This window comes from Microcaecilia unicolor, chromosome 5, assembly GCF_901765095.1.
Source record: "Microcaecilia unicolor chromosome 5, aMicUni1.1, whole genome shotgun sequence".
Taxonomy (NCBI): Eukaryota; Metazoa; Chordata; class Amphibia; order Gymnophiona; family Siphonopidae; genus Microcaecilia; species Microcaecilia unicolor.
The window spans coordinates 61275068-61298969 of NC_044035.1; the positions used below are offsets into that span (position 1 = coordinate 61275068).

The 23902-nt window shown below is 43.4% G+C and overlaps 1 protein-coding gene across 1 annotated transcript in view; it reads left to right on the forward strand.

The window, feature by feature from the left end:
• DOCK1 (dedicator of cytokinesis 1) overlaps nt 1–23902 on the forward strand; it is a 906712-nt gene that overhangs the window by 655407 nt on the left and 227403 nt on the right. Inside the window, exon 31 of the mRNA XM_030202953.1 lies at nt 5029–5129. Coding sequence (XP_030058813.1) covers nt 5029–5129 — 101 coding nt within the window. The remainder of the gene's footprint in view (nt 1–5028; nt 5130–23902) is intronic.

Sequence of the window (23902 nt, forward strand, 5' to 3'; positions counted from 1 at the left end):
TGCGCTAAGCACAATCTTCCTGCTGAACACCCTAATGCTCAAAGCTATGAATGTGCTTATATTTGCAGCTCGTTAGCTGTGAGCATTATTAGGGCACTGTTCTGTGCTGTTCCGGCGGTATTTTTATAGCACTATTCAGAATAGCCCCGGAGTTTTGTTCATCCGCCCTCTGTCCTCAGCCCTTGTGGTTTAGGAACATCTAAGGTATGAACAACTTGAAAAGCTAAAGGTGGACAAAGCCATGGGACCGGATAGGATCCACCCTAGGATATTGAGGGAGCTCAGAGAGGTTCTGGTGGGTCCTCTTAAAGATTTGTTTAATATATCCTTGCAGACGGGAGAGGTTCCGAGGGATTGGAGAACGGTGGATGTGGTCCCTCTTCACAAAAGTGGTGATAGGGAAGAAGCTGGAAACTACAGGCCGGTAAGCCTCACTTCGGTTATTGGAAAAGTAATGGAAGCGATGCTGAAGGAAAGGATAGTGAATTTCCTGGAAGCCAATAAGTTGCAAGATCCTAGACAACATGGTTTTACCAAAGGGAAATCGTGCCAAACGAATCTCATTGAGTTCTTTGATTGGGTGACTGGAGAATTGAATCGGGGACGAGCTATGGACGTAATCTACTTAGATTTCAGCAAAGCTTTTGACACAGTTCCCCACAGGAGGCTCTTAAATAAACTGGATGGGCTAAAGATAGGACCCGAAGTGGTGAACTGGATTAGGAACTGGTTGACGAACAGACGCCAGAGGGTGATGGTGAATGGAATTCGCTCGGAGGAGGGAAAGGTGAGTAGTGGAGTGCCTCAAGGATCGGTGCTGGGGCCGGTTCTGTTCAATATATTTGTGAGTGACATTGCCAAAGGGTTAGAAGGTAAAGTTTGCCTATTTATGGATGATACTAAGATCTGTAACAGAGTGAACACCCCGGAGGGAGTAGAAAACATGAAAAAGGATCTACGGAAGCTAGAAGAATGGTCTAAGGTTTGGCAATTAAAATTCAATGTGAAGAAATGCAAAGTGATGCACTTAGGGAGTAGAAATCCACGGGAGACTTATGTGTTAGGCGGGGAGAGTCTGATAGGTATGGATGGGGAGAGGGATCTTGGGGTGATAGTATCTGAGGATTTGAAGGTGACAAAACAGTGTGACAAGGCGGTGGCCGTAGCTAGAAGGTTGTTAGGCTGTATAGAGCGAGGTGTGACCAGCAGAAGAAAGGGGGTGTTGATGCCCCTGTATAAGTCGTTGGTGAGGTCCCACCTGGAGTATTGTGTTCAGTTTTGGAGGCCGTATCTTGTTAAGGATGTAAAAAGAATTGAAGCGGTGCAAAGAAAAGCTACGAGAATGGTATGGGATTTGCGTTACAAGACGTATGAGGAGAGACTTGCGGACCTGAACATGTATACTCTGGAGGAAAGGAGAAACAGGAGTGATATGATACAGACGTTCAAATATTTGAAAGGTATTAATCTGCAAACAAACCTTTTCCGGAGATGCGAAGGCGGTAGAACGAGAGGACATGAAATGAGATTGAAGGGGGGCAGACTCAAGACAAATGTCAGGAAGTATTTTTTCACGGAGAGAGTAGTGGATGCTTGGAATGCCCTCCCGCGGGAGGTGGTGGAAACGAAAATGGTAACGGAATTCAAACATGCGTGGGATAAACATAAAGGAATCCTGTTCAGAAGGAATGGATCCTAAGGAGCTTAGCCGAGATTGGGTGGCAGAGCCGGTGGTGGGATGCGGGGATGGTGCTGGGCAGACTTATACGGTCTGTGCCAGAACCGGTGGTAGGAGGCAGGGCTGGTGGTTGGGAGGCAGGGATAGTGCTGGGCAGACTTATACGGTCTGTGCCCAAAAAGGACAGGTACAAATCAAGGTAAGGTATACACAAAAAGTAGCACATGTGAGTTTACCTTGTTGGGCAGACTGGATGGCCCGTGCAGGTCTTTTTCTGCCGTCATCTATTATGTTACTATGTAGAAAGATAGCACTTATCACGCAGTAGGATTCATCAAGGTTCCTAGTACAGCTAACAGGACCCTTTTCAGAGGTACCATCTGAAGGCAGAGCAATTTGTCTCTTACTTCTTATTAATCTGTAAGTGATAATTAACAGCACTGATAATCTTGTCAAGGGAGTGTACCTCTGATTTGCATCTTGCAGAGAGAGAAAAATGTGGCCCCTGTACCTCAATGGTAGGAGCTAAGGGTAAAGGAGGAAAGCACCAAGAGAGACTTGTATATAGTAGCTACAGTTAACTGCTTACTATGTTCTTATGCTTTGCCACTATTGATGTTACAACTGACTTTAAAAGACATTCAGTAAAGGTTTTGTGATTCAGTGAACATACGTACATTGGAGTCAGCTGAGTTATTTTTGTGGAGAACTTTAAAAAGTCTGAGCTATTTATTCAGCCTCCTGGAATATTTTAGTCCTGGCCTTGGTCACAAAACTAATACATTTGATTGTGTACCCATTTCCCACTCCACAGGGCAAGCATTAAGCAGCCGCATAATCCAATACGTGAACACAGGGTTACATATAGATAACCTGCATGTGCAAAACACAGAGAAAACGGACACACAAGGCAACACAGATATAAACACAAACACATGAATGCACATACATACAAACAAGCATACACAGATAATGCACATACACCTGCACATACAAAGAAAAAAGGATCCCATAAACTATGCTCTGTGTGCTTTCCCAACTTGTTATTACAGTACCTGCTAGGGTGAAAGAAGTCATTGCATTCCTTAGCACAAACCTAATGGGCTGATGCTCAAAACTTAATGCCAGCACTAAAGATGATTAGCGTAGGCGTTAGTGTGTCACTCAGTGCTCTAATGGTTTCAGCGCAGACGCTGAAACCATTAGTACAGACTGCACTTAAAGGCAGTCATTTCGTACACTGCTGGAATTCTTTTTTTTTTTTTTTTTTTTTTTTTAAGTTTAGTGCTAGAAAAAATAGTGCCTGGTCCGGGGCATCATTACAAGGGTTGGTTGAAAGAAGGGGTTTCTTAACAACACCTCTTCCCTCTCACCAACCCAACCACCTTGCCCCAAACAGGTTTCCTTGACACTGTGCCCCTATGCCAATAAGTGCCCCACCCTCTAGCATTGGCCTAACCTTTAATAAAAAGTCTCTGGTGGTCTGGTAGACCTCTGACCCCCCTCCAAAATCTTTGAAAAAGCCCTATTGGTCCAGTGGGACCACAGTCAGGCCAGGCCAAGTAGGACCCCCCAGAAGTCTACTCTGGTGGCCTAGCAGTAGCCCCCCCCCCCCTGATTCCATCACACCTGGGAGGAGGGAAGGATGCCTACTCCCTCCTTTTCTGGGCACGTCATCAAAATGGCGGCGCCCCGCCTGGTTTATTCTGGGTTTGCATAGAATGAAAACTCCCTTATATGGTTGTTGGGCTCCACCCAGTTTATCCCAGGATGCATAAAATGAGATGGGGCGCTACCATTTTGATGATGCACCCAGAGCAGGAAGGAGCAGGCATCCTTCCCTCCTATCAGGTATGATGGGATCGGAGGGGCCATGCTAGGCCACCAGGGTAGACTTTGGGGGAAGTCCTGGCCTGGCTGGTGTCCCACTGGACCACCAGGGCTTTTTCAAAGATTTTGAAAGGGGGGGGGGTCAGGAGTCCACTGGACTACCAGGAGTTTTTCTATTTTTTTGAAGGGGGGTCAGGGTTCCACCAGACTATCAGAAATTTTGTTTTACAGGTCAGGGGAGTCTGCCCAATGTTAGGGAAGGGATGTTCTGGGTGGGGGGTGTGTGTGATGCATGGCCGGGCCAGTTTTATTTTTTTTTAACTTTAATAGAGAAGGGGTTGGGGACACCACAGCATGCTTTTTTTTATATTTTTTCCTGTCAGCACCTGAGCCAATCAGCACTCAGGCACTGACAAGAAAATTAGCGCAGAATAGTGAGCAGCTAATTAATACCGTGATTTTAATGTGACATTAATTTGCATGTTCATTATTCTGCGCATGCCATGGCAATTTTGCTGTGCTGGGTTCACGGCGGAATTTGATTCTACTGTGAACCTTTGAGCATTGGCATGTAAGGACATAAAGTAGACCTTTTAATCATGTAGAAGTAGTTGTTATGTTTGTTATTCTCACCCTCCCTTCCCTTGTGTAGTCTCTGAATGACATTCCACATGAGGTATGAGAAACGATTTTTGACATCGGGAACATTTGATCTGAGACTGTAGCTCTTCTGTAGCATGTTAAAATATGAGGCAGATTATTTCCTTGTCATGCTCGAATGGGAATCTTGGCTATCAGATTGTCTGTCCAAATCATGCTTGGATGTGACTGGCGTATCATAGCTGATCTGCTGCCTTTGGTTAATGAAGGGCAACGGCTATAATTTAATACGATAATTCATGACTGGCATCTGTTTGTCAGTTTTTCAGAGGTAGGTGTGCCTATATGCAAACGCTCATGCATGTTTTCCCAAATACTAAATGTCCTTTTATCCCCTGGCACAGCAAATGATTACCTTGGTAGAGCTGTAGATGGAATAGGGATAAACTGGTCTCCCAGATAATACGTTACTCTTGGATTACTGCTCATGCATGCAGTCAAAATGGGGAAAAGTGTGTCAGCTTAAAAGTGATTTCAGTACTGCAGGAAGGCTTAGTAATGAGAAGATTTTCATCTTTATTAGTGCTTGAAAGGGAGAAATAACAAAACATATTATGTTTTATAGTTTACTACATGAGCGAACTAAGCCCCACTGTGTTTGATGTTAGAATGTATATGTTAGTGACAATATTTGCATTAATGTTTTTTTGTTCATCTCTATATCATATTCAGTTACAATTTTTAGTTAGCACCAAATACTTTGAATGTGTTTTATTTCCGTTTGAATTGATTTTGTTTTACATTTCTCATTTCTTTAGATTGAATTTGCAGTGTAATGAGGTTACAATTTTGCTGGAATTTTAACCTGTGTATGTTAAAAGATGTTAATTTTTATTCTTCTTGTTCTTGGGATGGTTCAGCTTTGGAACAATTACTTTCACCTGGCTGTCGCTTTCCTTACTCAAGAATCTCTACAACTAGAAAATTTTTCAAGCGCTAAACGGACCAAAATACTTAATAAGTAAGTTCAATTTATCTCCAGTGCAACTGAATGGAAATGTAAGATCTGCTTGCATTCACTCTAGGAGACCTGAGGTGGTGATAAAAAATATTTTAAAAAAAAGGAACCCAGGCAGTCTGGATTTTGTTTTAATGTACATTTTACATGTATACATATTTCAAAACTTGGTAGTTTTAGCTACACAGAACAAGCATAGGTCTTTTTGATCATACAGGATATCCTTTTTTTTTTTCTCAAAAATTCAGGAATGATTTTAGAGTATCTGGTGAACTGAATATACTCTGTAAGTGCAAATTGAAATAGGGAGGAAAAACAGCAGTATCTATACTTTTGAAGAAGTGAGGGCAATCTGTTTAATTTATGGGGAAAAAACACAGTGTGGGACAATGAGACGAGCAAGAACAGTTGGAACAATTTTAAAGCACTTGTAGTTATAATGCACAACACAGTATGGACAGAGCTCTGGAGTATATGAAGTTGGTTGTCATGACAACTGCCTAATGCCCTTCATCCTGTGCTTTCCCTCCTCCCTGGAAAAGGACACCATCTGCATCTTTTGTTGTAACATAATCAATGCCTTTGATTTTTTTATCCTCTCCTATTCATGCAGTAAGTCCTACTGTAGACAGAAACCATGAGTCCTGTTTACAGGGTACCTAAGTGCTCATTCTGGAAACTCACACTCCAAACATAAAAGGGAGCGGATAGTGATGGGTGGTAGCTTTAGCATATCTCTTCTGCAGTAGGTTACAGTGAAGGGGGAGTATGTGAATAGCTTTTGGGTCTCTCATTCTCCCTGTCTCCTCAGCTCGAAACCTTGGGGTCATCTTTGACTCTTCTCTCTCCTTCTCTGCTCATATCCAGCAGACCGCCAAGACCTGTCGTTTCTTTCTTTACAACATCCGTAAAATCCGCCCCTTTCTTTCCGAGCACTCTACCAAAACCCTCATCCACACCCTTGTCACCTCTCGTTTAGACTACTGCAATCTGCTTCTTGCTGGCCTCCCACTTAGTCACCTCTCCCCTCTCCAGTCGGTTCAAAACTCTGCTGCCCGTCTCATCTTCCGCCAGGGTCGCTTTACTCATACTACCCCTCTCCTCAAGACCCTTCACTGGCTCCCTATCCGTTTTCGCATCCTGTTCAAACTTCTTCTACTAACCTATAAATGTATTCACTCTGCTGCTCCCCAGTATCTCTCCACACTCGTCCTTCCCTACACCCCTTCCCGTGCACTCCGCTCCATGGATAAATCCTTCTTATCTGTTCCCTTCTCCACTACTGCCAACTCCAGACTTCGCGCCTTCTGTCTCGCTGCACCCTACGCCTGGAATAAACTTCCTGAGCCCCTACGTCTTGCCCCATCCTTGGCCACCTTTAAATCTAGACTGAAAACCCACCTCTTTAACATTGCTTTTGACTCGTAACCACTTGTAACCACTCGCCTCCACCTACCCTCCTCTCTTCCTTCCCGTTCACATTAATTGATTTGATTTGCTTACTTTATTTATTTTTTGTCTATTAGATTGTAAGCTCTTTGAGCAGGGACTGTCTTTCTTCTATGTTTGTACAGCGCTGCGTATGCCTTGTAGCGCTATAGAAATGCTAAATAATAGTAGTAAGGGAAATGAAAAAAAAAACCCACTAACCCCCAGATTCTATATATGGCTCGGTGAGTAGCACGCATTAAATTGTGTGAGCAGCCAATTTACTTGTGCTACTCAGTTAAGTTATGAGCCAATCAGTGATAACTGACCGATAACTAATTATCATCACTAACTGGCAATAATTGGAATTTACTCATGCTTCTTTTTGTTGTAGTCTAAAAAGAGACACAAATAAATTCTAATGTGCATATCAGAAAAAGGCATGGCCATGGTGGGCACATTGGGGCTTTACTCAAATTTACGTGCATTGTTATAGAATTTGGAGAAACATGCTTATATTTAGGCGCAGGTATTTATACCAGGTTTTCAGTGGTGTAAATGGCTGCGCCTAAATGTAGGCACATTCCCCAGTCCTATGCACTATTCTATACACCATGCCTTACTTTAGGCATGTTATATAGAATAGCGCTAGGCGCTTTAATTGAACACATCTAGATTTTAGATGTCAGTAACAGAATCTGGCCCTAAGGGTACAAATCTAGAATCTTGCACCTTCATTTAGATGCTGATGCTGCGCACTAAGTACCAATTCTGTAATGGCATCTTTGCTCAAAGATGCTGTTATAGAGCAATAGCGTAAACCCAAATTGGCACATCTAAATTTAGGCTTGCCCATTTATCCAGGTGAAAGGCAAATGTAAATGGGAATGACTAAGTGCACTATACATAGTTTTGGATATGTTACACAAACAAGTTTGAGACATGCCATAGCCCACCCATGCTCTGCCCATATATACACCCTCTAGCAGTTATATGCTATAGCACTTAGGCATAAATATATACAATAACGCCTAGTGCTCTTACGCGTGTAACTGCCAATTTATAGATGTTCACTTTAAGAGTGAAGGAGAGTCAATGGTATACACATACCAGAAGGTGTACAAGGGAAGAGAAAAACTTATTGAGGTAAAGGAAGGGTAGATTTAAAGAAGCAGTAATAGGCAAACTGTTCAAAAAGGCTGTCATGTCCCCTACCTCAACGCTAGCGGCGTCCTCGGGCTGCACGGGATCCCGTCGACATGCACACTTGACTGGCTGCCTGAGCCATGTGTGTGTAGTCCTCTCTGGGTTTGTTCAGAGAGCGGTGGTTGTAATCTCCTTAATTGCTTTGCTTCCATGCTTCTGCTCTCTCTCTCTCTCTCTCTCTCTCTCTCTCTCTCTCTCTCTCTCTCTCTCTCTCTCTGCCTGGCTTCCAGGCTCCTTGATTGCTTTGCTTCCACCCACCTGGGTCTGTTCTTCCTCTGCCTGGCTTCCCTTGCTTCTCTCCTATTGGTCTTCCGGTTCCTCCTTCCCCTGCTCTTGTCCTATGGCTGTGCCCCTTCTCCCTGCTGATATCAGATGCCAGCACTTTATCGGCTGAGCTCTCCCTGGACTCCATGCTTCGGCTTCTTCTTTGGTAGATGTTTCTAACTCTGTAGTCTGCTTCTTATCTACTGGTCCCTCGTTGCTGACTTTGCCTGTACCTGGATTACCCTTCTGCCTGCCGCCTGCCTACTGACTTTCACCTGCATCTGGATTACCCTTCTGCCTGCTGCCTGCCTACTGACTTTTGCCTGTACCTGGATTACTCTCTTGCCTGCCGCCTGCCTACTGACTTGCCTGTACCTGGGTTACTTTCTTGCCTGCCTACTGACTGCCGCTTGTATCTGGATTACTCTCTTGCCTGCCTACTGACTACCGCTTGTACCTGGATTACTCTCTTGACTTGCTGCCTGCCTGGCCGATACATTCATCACCCCGCTTCCAGCTCCGTCCCGTAAGTCCTGCAAGCCACTCGCACCTAGGGGCTCAACCTCTGGGGAATGGCAGTCAGCGCAGGTGAAACCCAGGGTTGTCCAGCCGCCAAGCAGAACCTGGTCCGAGTACTGGGCTCAGCAGCGCTTTACTTGGTACAAGAACTCACAAGTCTGACAAAGGCCGATTATACATAGAACTTTGAGATCAGAATTTAGATGTGCAATTCAGAACTTCTCAATTCTGGTGGTATTTTACAAAAGGTTCTGTTGAACATGGATCCTTTTTTAAAATACATATAAATGTAATACATGTATTGGGGGTAAGTCTACCAAGATGCGTGCCAGTTTTGGCACCCCATTGGTACACGCTAAGTACCAATACTATAACGGGACCTTGGTGGCAAGATTCCACTATAGAATACTATCACAAGCCATCATTGGTGTGTCAAAAAATGTAATGTGCCATCTGTTACACCTGCCATAGACATGGTGTAACTGTTGGTGCATTAATGCAGCAAGGGTGCACGTAACTTACAGGATTCTGTAAGGTATGCACATCAGTTAGCACCCCCCCCCCCCCCCGTTTCGCCGATTGCCATTCACCCTAGCAATTATGCATCAACCAGTTGCTTGTACCTTTATAGAATGGCACTTAGGAGTGGAGGAGTGGCCTAGTGGTTAGGGTGGTGGACCTTGGTCCTGAGGAACTGAGTTCGATTCCCAGCACAGGCAGCTCCTTGTGACTCTAGGCAAGTCACTTAACCCTCCATTGCCCGCCGCATAGAGCCTGCCATGAGTGGGAAAGCACGGGGTACAAATGTAACAAAATATATATATATATATATATATATATATATATATATATATACACACCTAAATACAAAATTTCATGGCAGTGACACATAGTGGTATGTAACTGTATGTGCCAATTCATAAAATTGCCTCCATTAAGTGTAACTGCTGGCACTTTCACATGTAGCTAGTCCCATTTTACAAACCTATATGTCTGCATATAGCTGTGGGTGCAAAACAGCATTCTTTTTGGGGTGTTATTGGGGTACCTGATACTTAGTGTAAATTATAACAAAAATGGGTCCCAAACAAGACTGACATTAGTAAGTACAGTGTCAGGAGTAAATATGCATCATCCCTTATTCCTAAATCCAAGCCCACTGTGCCAAAATAATAAAATGAACTAACTCCACACCCAAATATAATTTTATTTTGTTTTATTATTTTATTTACAATAGCAACAAATAATATAAGAAAGACAGGATTAAAAACAAAGACAATCCTATTACAGAAATAGCTTGGAGCAAACGCAAGTAAATCCCTAGCTAGACTCTTATAAGTTCTAAGTCCAAGAGGGATACGTTTTTCCTGACAGTATTCTTTGAGTCACTGTATGCAACTCCACTTGTATCATGCATTTACTTATTGGAGTGATCAATGTGTGGCAGTGGGCAAAAAATCAAACAGTATGCTAGGAATTATTAGGAAATAGTGAATAAGACCAAAAATTACTATAATGCCTCTGTATTGCTCCATGGTGCGACTATACCTTGAGTATTGCGTTCAGTTCTGGTTGCTGTATCTCAAAAAGGATATAGTAGAATTAGAAAAGGTTCAAAGAAGAGTGGCCAAAATGATAAAGAGGATAGAACTCCTCTCGTATGAGGAAAGGCTAAAGAGGTTAGGGCTCTTCAGCTTGGAAAAGAGACGGTTGAGGGGAGATATGATTGAGGTCTATAAAATCCTGATTGGTGTAGAAGTAAATAGATTTTTTACTTGTTACAAAAGTATAAAGACTAGGGGACACTTGAGGAAGTTATATGGAAATACTTTTAAAACAAATATGAGGAAATATTTTTTCACTCAAAAAATAGTTAAGCTCTAGAACTTGCTTCCAGAGGATGTGGTAAAAGCAGTTAATGCATCTGGGTTTTCTAAATGGTTTGAACAAGTTTCTGGAGAAAAAATCTATAGTTTGCTATTGAGACAGCCATGGGGAAGCAACTGCTTGCCCCGAGATTCGTAGCATGGAATGTTGTTACTAATTGGATTTCTGCCAGGTACATGTGACCTGTCAGCCACTGTTTGGAAACAGGATACTGGGCTAGATAGACCATTGGTCTGACCCAATATGGGTACTCTCATGTTCTTATGAAGAGGAAGAATATGAGATAATGTTCAGGTGTTGAATGCTTGTTAGAAAAGCCAGGTGTTAAGGAGTTGCTTGAAAGTAGCATAGCAAGCTTCTATTTTTTAAATTCAAAACATAGAATGTCCTATAGTTTGGGCTTTTTATAAGCAAATGCAGTGTCCTGGGTAATGTCTAATCTTATACAAGATGGAAGTGGATGTTGAAGAAGTGCTGTTTGAGAGGAGTCTAAGTTGCGGGAGGGAAGATAAGGATGAAATAAATTGGAAATATAATCTAGAGCTGAGGGTTGTAAACCTTTGAAAGCTAGTGTTAATAATTTGTAGTGTCTGCTAAAAGATTTGAATTCAGAAACCTCCAGCTCCTAAATCTAAATATTATTTCAGTCTGAAGCTGTTACCACATCTTACTACATAAATATTGGGAAAGTTGTATGATGCCACATAGATTCAAGAAACTAAGGAGATCCTTAGGTAACAATGTTGTAAAATGAGATTTGTATTTGCCAATCATTTTGGGATAGTGTTTGTTCTAATTATATTGTATGTGTAGGTACCCTGTGCCAACTTTTATGCTTGTAGAAGGTAGGCCAGAAGACACATCCAGATGTAGAAGGAATGTGAATAGGGAAGAGCACTTCCTCCCTTACCTGGAAAAACAGGATCCTGGGACAGTGATCCACTGGAGCAAGAGTTTTCTCTGTCAGTTTCATACTAAAATTAACCTTAGAGGCAGATGTATAGTTCACATCAGCTGTACTTAAGGGTACTAAGGTTTAACTTTAAAACCCCCCAGGAATTTAACAAGAGGAACAATAAAATAAAAGGACCAGTGTCAGATAAGATAATTAAATACTTTCTTTTAAGTACCAAATGTTACTTCAAGACCTGGGATTTCAGTCAGTCAGTTGTCACTAAGCCTGACAAAGAATGTGTTACTCAAAATAAGTTCAGTTCAATAATAATATAGAAGGGGTGATGGGGCCCAATTGGAGTGCTTACAGCTTTCAGACAGGATTCCAAACAGCAGGTAAAAATAGCCCTCTCAGTGATGTATTATATTTGGGAATAGATATGTCCCCTCTGTGACCCTCCCCCCCCCCCCCCCCCCCCACACACACACACACACCCACACCCACACACACACTTTCTTCTGGAGTATTGTACTTCTCTCTTCAAAGAAGTTTGCCAGTTTTTTGTTTCTTCCACTGTCTGAGGAGCACAATATTTATTTATTTAGATTTTGCTCACAACTTTTTCAGTAGTAGCTCAAGGTGAGTAACATTCAGGTACACTGTAACATAGTAACATAGTAAATGACGACAGAAAAAGACCTGCATGGTCCATCCAGTCTGCCCAACAAGACAAACTCATATGTGCTACTTTTTGTGTATACCCTACTTTGATTTGTACCTGTCCTCTTCAGGGCACAGACAGTATAAGTCTGTCCAGCACTATCCCCACCTCCCAACCACCAGCCCCGCCTCCCACTACTGGCTCTGGCACAGACCGTATAAGTCTGCCCAGCACTATCCTCGCCTCCCACCACCGGCTGGCTCTGCCACCCAATCTCGGCTAAGCTCCTTAGGATCCATTCCTTCTGAATAGGATTCCTTTATGTTTATCCCACGCGTGTTTGAATTCTGTTACCATTTTCATTTCCACCACCTCCCGCGGGAGGGCATTCCAAGCATCCACTACTCTCTTTGTGAAAAAATACTTCCTGACATTTTTCTTGAGTCTGCCCCCCTTCAATCTCATTTCATGTCCTCTCGTTCTACTGCCTTCGCACCTCCGGAAAAGGTTCGTTTGCGGATTAATACTTTTCAAATATTTGAACGTCTGTATCATATCACCCCTGTTTCTCCTTTCTTCCAGAGTATACATGTTCAGGTCATCAAGTCTCTCCTCATACGTCTTGTAACGCAAATCCCTTACCATTCTCGTAGCTTTTCTTTGCACCGCTTCAATTCTTTTTACATCCTTCGCAAGGTACGGCCTCCAAAACTGAACACAATACTCTAGGTGGGGCCTCACCAACAACTTGTACAGGGACATCAACACCTCCTTTCTTCTGCTGGTCACACCTCTCTCTATACAGCTTAACAACCTTCTAGCTACGGCCACCGCCTTGTCACACTGTTTCGTCGCCTTCAGATCCTCAGATACTATCACCCCAAGATCCCTCTCCCCATCCGTACCTATCAGATTCTCCCCGCCTAACACATACATCTCCCGAGGGTTTCTATTCCCTAAGTGCATCACTTTGCATTTCTTCACATTAAATTTTAATTGCCAAACGTTAGACCATTCTTCTAGCTTCCTCAGATCCTTTTTCATGTTTTCCACTCCCTCCCGGTTGTCCACTCTGTTGCAGATCTTAGTATCATCCGCAAATAGGCAAACTTTACCTTCTAACCCTTCGGCAATGGGTATTTCTCTGTCCCAGGAGGGCTCACAATCAAGTTTGTACCTGAGGCAATGGAGGGTTAAGTGACTTGCCCAAGATCACAAGGAGCAGCAGTGGGATTTGAACCGGCCACCGGTGCTCTTAACCACCAGGCCTCTCCTCCACAGTAGCTAAATTATCCAGTGTCTGTGTGTTTTCTTTTGAGCTGGTGAAGTCTAAATTATTTCTTGTGTTTCTCAGGTCATGTTTGAATTTCTAAAGCTGACTCTTCTCTCCAGCCTACAGACTCTTCTCCGTTCTCCCAGATCCTCTCTTTTCCCTTCTGGCTGTTGTTCTAGGCCAGATTTTTTTTTTCAGCCTTCTGGGCACACCCAGCCTGTCAGAGTTTTCAAGATTTCACTGTGGGAGTCCAGGCAGTGTATTTTCACTTCCTTGTGGCCAGGGGCGTAGCTACGGGCGGGCCCAGGCCCATCCAATCTCGGCTCGGGCCCGCCTTCCCAGTTTTAAGCTCGGTTGACTTAAAGAGCACAGAGCAAAGCCAAAGCAGCAGCCTTTCACTAATTCATTTCTACCATTGTCGTGCCGCAGCTCGCTCAGCTGATCTCCCAGTCCCACCTACCTTTTGGGCAGACTCGGCAAGGCAGTGAGTTGACTCGGCACTGAATAAACATGGTCGCAGCTCTTGATTTTGTGGTGACCTGCAGCGTGCGTGACATCCTCTTCCTTCTCTGCCCCCTGCATGCTGATGATTCATTCCATCCCGCGCGCTCAGCCTCGTTCTCAGCTCGTCATCTTCTCAACAGGCTAAAAAATAGCTGCACGCTCAGCTGCAGGTGCCGTCGGGACCACGCGGCACTGTCTGCTCCTTCTCCATCCCTCCCCCCCCCGGGCCCGGACCGCAGTGCCACTGCCAGATGGAAAGGCTGGTGCCGCCTGGGTATGTAGCAGCAGGCGCTGCTTCTTAGCTCTCTTACATTGTGCCTTAGTGCAGTAGCATTCCCCAACATCCCAGTAGTGCCCCACGGTGGGCCACAATACACTCTGCCTGAGTCAGCTACAGGAGCCAGGGTGTTCTGCACCATGTGGCAGTTGCAACTTTACTGCAAGCAGCTGCCCAGCACTGCAGGCAATCAAATTTGAAAAAAAAATTTTAACATCATCATGTAGATTTTTTTTTTTGTACTCAAAATACTGGCTGGTGGTGGAGGGATTCTGGGTGGGGTAAGCACTTCACTGCCTAGGGCAAAAAAATGTGCCCTAGGCAGGCAGTGAAGAGCCCAGCTCCACCCAGAAGCCCACCACCGTGACCAGGCAGCGTTTTGATTACTCTTGTAATCAAAATGATGGCTCGAGTCTGGTCTGGTGATGGGCTTCTGGGGGTAGGGGGTAGACTCTTCACTGCCTAGGGCAAAAAAAAAGATGTATTTAGTCATTAAATATATATCTTTTGTCTTAGGCAATGAGGAGCACATCCCTACCCAGAAATTCCCCAACAATAAATTTTAATAATGCCCAGCTTAATTTTTAAAAAGTTGTCTTTCTCTCAGGGTTTTTGGGTGGGGATGGTCTCTGCAGTGCTTAGGTTAAAATTAAAAAAAAAAGTGTAGGCGGTTTTCTCTGGGTAGACTGGTGCGTGCAGAGTTGGGCTCTGCATTGTTGCCCAGGGCATGAAAAAAGTATTTTATACTTAATTCCATAGGGAGTAGGAGTGGGGTGGTAGGATAGGGCTGATGCTTAGCTATGGGATGGATGGGGGGGGGGGGGGGGGTAAGGTAGAGAAGAGAAGGGCTGATACTGAGATATTGGGAGGGTAGGGCGTATGGAATAGAAAAGCTGATGCTGGGCTCCTGGGATGTAGGGGTAGGGTAAGGAAGGTCTTTATGTTTTTCTAATATGTTTTACAATTAATGTGTGTTCAATTGTGATCTGTTTAGAATTGCAGAGATAGTGTGGCATAAAAATATAGAAAATAAATCAATAAATTTCTAATTTTTGGTCCTTTATTCTGTAATTGATGAGGGTTGATCTGTGGTCTGCATGTGACCGAGCAGGTGAGAGTTTCTGCTCGGCAGAATGTGGTTTGTATGGGGATCTATGAGTCTGGCTTGTCTGGGTTTTCCAACGGGATGCGTATTGCTGTTGTGTATATTCACTGCTGCCTTTTTAAAGGTACTGTTATTGGAACTGGTGTTATGGTTTGCAATATAGGCTCTAAGACGCCTCTTTGCAGGATCAGAAAGTATTTGGCATTGAAGGAATTTTGTATTGCTATTATTGAGGTGCTACCACAATTTGAGTACATTGTTACAACCAAACTGTGGCAATTTTATTTTGTCAGCATCAGAATAGAGAGAAAGCATTAGAGCCAAAAGAAGGGAAAAAAACTTGAAAGGTTTTCTTCCTGTTTTCCTTAATCAGGCATTTACATTTGTTATAAGCAAAGTATATGCCATTATAGTAGACATATCTGATCAGGTTTGATATATATATATAGTGCCCACCCATATTAGCTCTGGGCCCAGCCAAAATGTCAGGTCTGGCTGCGCCACTGCTTGTGGCTATACGGAGGCCTGCATGGTATTTCTAGATCCTGGTCAGTGCCATTGCCATTGACTAATTCCCTCGATTTCCTTTGTAAACACTTGGTCAGTAAAGGAATTTCTATATGAGTCCCTTCCTCACACATGTGTGTGTTCTTTATTGCCTTATTTAAAAGGGTCCTTAAGGCTAGACTCTGTAACCAGTGCAATGTGCTGTCTTCAAGGAATTTTTGTGTATCTGTAGTCTTGGGTGCTGGGGATTTCATTGCTCACCTTTGGACAGGGAATTCAAGCAGTCTGAACTTCAGCCTACATTTAAAAGCGAAAAAAAAATTAATTTTAAAAAATGAGTGCACCTATCTAGATTTGGAGGCATGAATGATTTGTTCATTGTACTACTGCATTGCTTTTGCAAAATCCTAATGCGGGTTACAACCATTATATTACTAAATATGCTTTATTGGTTTTATGCATTTTTTTTGTCATAAATCTATTTTCTCTTAATGTATCAGAGCTGAGGTTCTTAATGTATATACTATATAAAGGCAAAAATTTGAAGTTTAATTTACTGTACTTCTGATAATTAAATCTCATTCATTCTTCAGTTCATATTAACTGCCTTATTAAGCATAGAATTAGCCATTATTCTACCTTTAGAATTAATGTTCAGATAAATGCTTAACTTCCTTTCAGTCTTTAAAAGCTTTTACAAAGTTTGTTTTATAGAGCATTGAAATTGTGAGAACATGTATACATTCAGAAACCAGACTTGTCTGGTATGTACCATTGCCTGTTTGTTGGGAGAATGGTTGCTATACTTATAAAATTTTAAAGAGCTAGCATCTAAGTTCGTTACTGAGATACTTTTTACATCGATGTAAGCTCTTTGAGCAGGGACTGTCTTTTTTGTGTGTGGTGTACAGCGCTGCGTATGCCTTGTAGCGCTATAGAAGTGATAAGTAGTAGTAGTAGTAAAAGCTTCCTTCCATGATTTAAATTTCTAATGTATGTAGTACATTCTAAAAATGCTAAGTTTTTCTGGTTTGTTCATCATGGTATGACAAAGCATAAAGATGTGATATAACTAGTCTATTTTATTTTCTTCTGTCATGGAGGCTACATGCCATGCACTGGGATACTTTTCTCCGAGCAGCAAATGCATCCAAATGAGTGATGGTTTCCATACATCCTGGAATTTCAGCTCAGATGTAAAATTCTAAATTTCTCCCCAGGCATTATCAAACAAATTATTACAAAAACACAAATCAATATGATAGCTTATCAATTAGCTGATGTGCATAGTTAAAGTAACTTCTGACTTGTACAACCATACATGTGGATTGTATGCATTAAACCAGTGTTTCCCAACCCTCTCCTGAAGGAACACTAAACCGGGTTGGGTTTCAGGACACCCATAATGAATATACATGAAATATGTTTACATATATACATTGGAGATTCAGAGGCAAGCTCAGCAGGTCTTGTGGTAGAGCCACAGCTCTGTTGCAAAATACAGCATAAAAAACACCACAGCATGCTGAACATTGAAATCACTGCCCTGTTAAAATCACAGCAATAATATACAGCTCATTGATGGATGTCACCTTTCCTATCAGTGCCTGAGTGGTGATTGGCTTAGGCACTGACAGGAAGTGTAACATTTTAAAAATAGCTGCAGTCAAGCATGCCACAGGATTTCTCCTGTCCCGACCCCCAAACAACCCTTGTGTCTAGTGGCACCCCCTGACCCAACCCCCCCCCCCCAAACAATCACTGGTGTCTAGGGCACCCCCACCCATTACCTCTCTAACCCCAACTAAAAAAAACCAAATACAAATTCCATTACTTAGCTTCCCACTATTCCAGAATCTGTGGGATAGTAGTGTCTATCAACCAGCAAGTGGAGTTACAGAAGTTAAAACTGAGGTGAGACATCTCTCTCTTGGTATCCAGTCCAGCTCCTCAGTATTTTCTATCTCCAGCAGATGAATGGACACATTTGTCAGCCTCTGGTTCTGAGTGATTTGCTCCTGGCCCGGTTGGTCAACTGGTCTCCGTTGAGCTTTCCTAGTGGCATGAGTCTTTGGTGCAATAAAGGAATTGTGACAGACTCTCCCTGTGTTGAAGCTTGTGTCACACTCTTTACTTCTTTGGTTTTTCTTAGACTTCACATAGAGGTTTTTTTCCCTGTTTTGCTATGTATTCTGGCTTGAGTCTGATCTGGAGGTCTTCAGATACCTGTCTCCGGAGCCCTGCAGATTTACTTCTTCCCTCCCCTCCCCTATTTCCTGTGGACCCCTCCTTTTCCAGCACAACAACCTTAAAAAAAATATTATTTAAGAAAGAAAAAAAGAAGAAGAAGCAAAGAGATTTACTAGAGAGTGTGGACAGAGTATCAATCCAGAGTCTTTCTCATCCTGGGTAAGACTTGTGGAGACTGTGAGCTTGGGGAGAGCAACCAGCAGTGTTAAGCCCGACTAACGTTTGACTCAGAACTGCATGGAGGGCTGAAAGTTCTATTTGGTGCAGGGGAGAGATCCTGACTCATTGCTTGGTACTGTGTTTCATTCAACTGTGCTGCACTTGTGTCAGTCAAAGTGAATGGTGACTCCTGTGGATCCAGTTAAGTAGTTTTCCTGCCGTGGGACCCAGTGGCCAGTGTTGGGGTGTTGCAGTGCATGCAAGCCGAGCATCCTATGGGATAAGTATATAAGTATTGCCATGCTGGGACAGACCAAAGGTCTATCAAGCCCAGCAACCTGTTTCCAACAGTGGCCAATCCAAGTCACAAATACCTGGCAAGATCCCAGCGATGTGTGTAAATGGTCAGCGGCAGCATGTCTATGGATTTGGCATCTTAAATTAAATGTCACCAAATAGCACACTGTGGGGACTAATCATCCAAGCAAGTAGTTAATGTTTTGATATATAAAAGATGGAAGAATATCGATAAAAAGAAACAGAAGTAAGGGGATGTATATGAGGATTTGCTCCACACCAATTCGCCTGTGCGAGGGAACAATATTGTTCATATGGTTGTGGTAAGCAGTTAATCTGATTATCCCCATGCACTAGATGTTATGCTGTGAATTCCTGCTTTAGATATAACTGTTTGGGACATTAACTACTTGTATGGATTTGGCATAGCATCCGAATATTCCAGGGACTTTGGGCATGAAAACAGGTGCCATTTTGACAGGGCCAACTGGCAGTGATGAACAGCCTTTTATAACACACAGCACGGCCGCCATTTTACAACCTCAGAGCCTGACAGAGCATTCAGCTGTATTGGGATCTTTGTTTATATTGCTCTTATACCAGGCTTATTTACTGAAGCAGCAACAGTCAGTTTCTCACCCCACTGCCCCTCCAGCTCTTATGAGATCTTGTTTAGCCTCATCTTTCCACTCCTGGAGGTCTGTCTCTGCTTCGCCCTCCTTATCTGATGTGGCCTAGATCTATTCAGAGGAGCCATCATTGAAGGAGCCGTTAGAGGGGAAAGGGGGAAATGGGACTTGATATACTGCCTTTCTGAGGTTTTTGCAACTACATTCAAAGCGGTTTACGTACATATATTCAGGTACTTATTTTGTACCAGGGGCAATGGAGGGTTAAGTGACTTGCCCAGAGTCACAAGGAGCTGCAGTGGGAATCGAACTCAGTTCCCCAGGATCAAAGTCCACTGCACTAACCACTATGCTACTCCTCCACTTTAGTTGTTTCATAAAAAGAAGCTCAGTACTCTTATTTCTGAGGCATTGGTGGTGCTTTCCATTAAGGAGCCTTCTGCTTTGGCATCAGGAATTCCATCTTCATCAATCATGAGTGGGTTTGGAGGTCCTTCTAAGGCCTTCCTGATGCTTCCAGACATTCAAGCCCTGATTACAGCAGAATGGGTCTCGGTGGACATGAAACTGAGGGTGGGGAGAGCCTTGGCTCACTTCTATCCATTGGTTCTAGAGGGAAGAGAAAGATTGCAGCTTCCAAGGGTGGACTCCCTCTTTATAGTGGTGACTAACAAGACTACCATATTATTGGAAGGGGGCATTGCCCTAAACTACAGGATAGGAAGCTAGAAGGCTCACTGAAGCAAGCCTTTGAAGTAGCCTCTTTGGGCCTTCAAGTGACAGTATGCAGCTCATTCATGGCTAGAACATGGCCAAAATGTCATCAGCAGTCTACAACACAATACAGGTGTCATAATGCCCAGCTAGAAGCAGGGTTGGCCTACTTGGTGGAAGCTATTTATGTCATGTTATGGGTTATGGCCTGCAGTATGTCTTTGGCTGTCACAGCACATCGGCAGCTCTGGTTACTTCACTGGACAACTAGCTGAACTGCCCCTTCAGAGGAAGTGGCTATTTGGAGAAGATCTGGAAGAAACTAAGCCACAGCGGTTGTCAGAGGACAAAGCTTTTCTAAGAACTGTCATTGGGTACCCTCTAGCAATAAATCTATGTATCGTATCTCTCGTTTGCTTCTTAAATTCCTCTGTAGAAGTGCATAATCTACGTAATCTCAAAAACTAACTGTAACTCCTCTTTTCAGTGCTCCATGGTGAAAGCTATTATGTTTGTTTGTGGAAAATGGAGACATTAGTTAGTAAGCAATTATCTCATTTTATAGAATGATTTTCCTGTTTACATTCATCTCAATTGGATTTTGTGTTCAACACAGCACTGAATCCTTATTACTTATATTGGCATCTATTGTCCATAATTATCTATGTAAGGGAAAGCAACTAGTACTGTTACAATTTGATATCTCCATGGCATTCGACTCTGTGGATCATGAACTACTGAGGCTAAAGTTAAGTGAGCTTATGTCAATATGCAAGGCGAGACCTACATCTATCTGGTGGCGGTGGAAGCAGCCTCCCTCATGAGTTGAGCAGAGAAAAGTCTTCTCTACTTGTCTCAGCTCACATCGCTGGGTCCTTGAATGTGGAGGTGAATTTTCTCAGCAGGCACTCCTTGGACCCGTGAGAATGGTAACTATCCAGCTGATAGTAGACCAATGGGTTTCTCCACTTCTGGTCTTGATGGTGATGAAAAAGAATGCCATAGTGCCCAAGTTCTTCAGCTTTCGGAAAGAACCAGGTTTGAAGGGGATTAATGCCCTTACTGCAACCCTGGCTACACATCTATTGTATGTCTTCCCTCTTTGGCTCATGATAGGCCACATGTTGAAAAGGATCACATTGCATTGGGTTTGAATAATACTCATAGCCCCATATTGGCTGCAGAAGCCATGGTATGCGGACCCGATTCAACTGCTGAACAAAGATCTTCTCTGTCTTCCACAGATACACGGCCTAATGAAAAAAGGTCCTGTGCTCATGGAAGATCCCTGCCCCTTTGGTCTTACATCTTAGCCATTTAAAGAACTCAGTTGAGACAAAAAGGTTATTCTGATTTAGTCATTGCTACCTTGCTTCAGGCTCAGAAACGCTCTACAGTCTTGGCTTATGCAATGGTGTGGAGAACAATTGAGGGCTCGTGTTCTGAATGCTGACTTTCCTTTACTCAGGTCGCATACATCCTAACATTTCTCCAGGCATTTTTTCAGACAGGCTTGGCATTGGGTTCTCTAAAAGTTCAGGTTGTGGCTTTAGGCTGTTTCCGAAGCTGACTACAGAAGACGTCTCTTGCGGCTCACCCTGATATCGTTTGATTCTTGTGGAGAATAGGCCGAGTGGAGTCTTAATTTAGTCCTTCGGGCTCTTCAGAAGCATCCTTTAGAATTCATCCAGATGGCCTCCATGACAGATCTTACACTAAAGACACCATTCTTGGTGGATGTTGTGTTAGCAAGTATGGTTTTGGAGCTTCATGATCTTGGCAAGATCTCTTTCTCCACTTTTTGGAGGCGGGGATCTCCCTTTGCACAGTTCTGATACCACTTTTGGAAGAAAAGAAGTATTTCATTTCAAGTAATCTGTGGAGCTTCCATCCTTTCACATAGAGAGTGAAGAGGCTGAGTATTCTTTCTTGAAGCTTCTTAATGTGCACAGAGTCATCAGATATCTGGAAGTCATGAATGAGTTTCACAACTCAGACAGACTATGCTTCCAAGCCCACAATTGCTAGATGGCTGAAGGAGACTATCGCGTCAGCTTGCGGGGAATGAGGCCTCTTCAAACCTTGTGGGCTTATTCTGTGAGGTGTATAGTGACATCCTGGGAAGAGATTACCTGACTGTCCCCGGCGGATATTTACAAGGTAGCAACATGGTCGACGCTGCATACCTTTGCCAAGCTGTACAGGGTGGACATTGAGGCACATTCAGAAGCCAGATTTGGGGCTTCAGTCCTCGGGTCAGAGGCACCAGGATCTCACCCACTCTAGGGATTGCTTTTAAACATCCCACAGGTTCTGGAATAGTGGGAAGCTACATAATGGAAGGAGAAATTAGGTCTTACCTGCTAATTAGTTCTTCCCAATATTCCAGAGGCCCGCCCGAGGTTTCTGAGATGTTTAGTTGGTGAGAGGTAATGAGTCAAATATTGACTATCACCTTGTGTGATGCTTCCTACATGTCTCTTGTTCTCTGCAAGTTGTATAGAGATGAGAGAGATCTACACATGTTTGCCTGTCTGGTTAGTGTTAGGTTAATGAGTAAGGTTGTTGTGTTTGTTCTGAGTTTATCCTTATTGCTTGTCTATGCAAATACTGATGGAACTGGACTGGATGCCAAGAGAGAGGTATCTCAGCTCAGTTTTAACTTCTCTGACTCCACCTGCTGGTTAATGGACACAACTATCCCACAGATTCTGTAATAGTGGGAAGGACTACTGGAAAAAAATTATCAGGTAACACCTAATTTCTCCTTCCTTATTGTCTAGTGCACCCTACCCTCCCACCTGACCTGCCTTCAAATGTGAAGAACAAAAATGAACTTGGTGTCTAGTCGGGTCCCCCCCCCCCCCCCCGTATACACACACACACACCTGACCATCACTCAGATCCCCTCCTTGACCCCTTACATCTTAGTGAGGCAGGAAGAGATGCTGACCTGCTCCTTCCTCTGGCACCATCATTATCAAAATTGCAGTGCCCTGCCTCGCCCAAGACATTCTGAGATGCAATGGGTGTAACCAGTCTGCCATATAAGGGAATGTTTGCCTTATATGGCAAACTAGTCCAACCCAGTGCATTCCTGGGCAGGGGGCCACCATTTTGGAAATGATGACTTGGAGACAGGAGCAAGTGGGCATTGCTCCTGCCTCGTTCAAGTTACAGCTCGGGATGTGTGGGTGGCACTATATACCAGAGACTTCTTAAAAAAAAAATTCTGGTTGGGCGGGAGGGGATGCCATTAATCACCCAGGGAAATAGTTTTGTTGGAAGGGAGTGGGCTGGTCATGTCAGGGGTGGGGGTGCCACAAGGGAATTTTTTAATATTACAGTGGGGAGGGAAGAAATTGGGTCAGATGATATCATGGGATGGGACAGTGCTGGAGTGGAGCAGACAGGAATGAGATGGGGTCAATGCTGACTGTGAGGCCTCTACACCAGCCTTAGACCTGTTGGTAGGTTTCTGGTATTCAGCCCCCATGGTAGACATCAGCGTATAGCCCTGCATTCTGCCAGTAGCTGATCAGCTCTTTAGCATGCGTTTGAATATGCTATGCACAAATGTCTACCGCAGGAGCACAGAAATCCTTTTCGCATACAGTGGCTATTAACGAGCATTTCCTGCGCTGATGGAATTTTTGAAAAATTAATACCACAAGGGGTTACCCGACAGTAATTGGACAATATTGTGCTAGCATGGGAGCCCTTACTCCCACCTCAATGGGTGGTGGTAAGTGCTCCCCCCGAAAAGACCGCACAGCATGTGCGCACTTACTGCATGGCCATTTCTTTTTTCAACCTTTTTACCTGCTGCAGTAAAAGGGTTCTCTGTGCACAGCCACTAGCACAGGGCCCCTTCTACTGCAGCTTAATAAAATGGGCCCTAAGTGACTTGCTCAAGACAACAAAGAGCTGCTGTGGGATTTGAACCTGGGCCCTTTGCTCTGTCCATTTGGTTATTCCTCCACTCTATTTGCTAATATCAAGCTTTAACATTATTAACACACACTGCTATAGTAGGGCACTTCAGAACATCTTGCCTTTAGACTGTAAGCCTTCTATGGTATATACATGAATTCAGGTGCTGTTGGGACTTGAGCTCAGGTTTGGAGAATTAAACTTAATATTAAAATCCTAATTGATTTTACATATTGCTTTTATTTTTTAATTGTTTTTAAATCAGTTT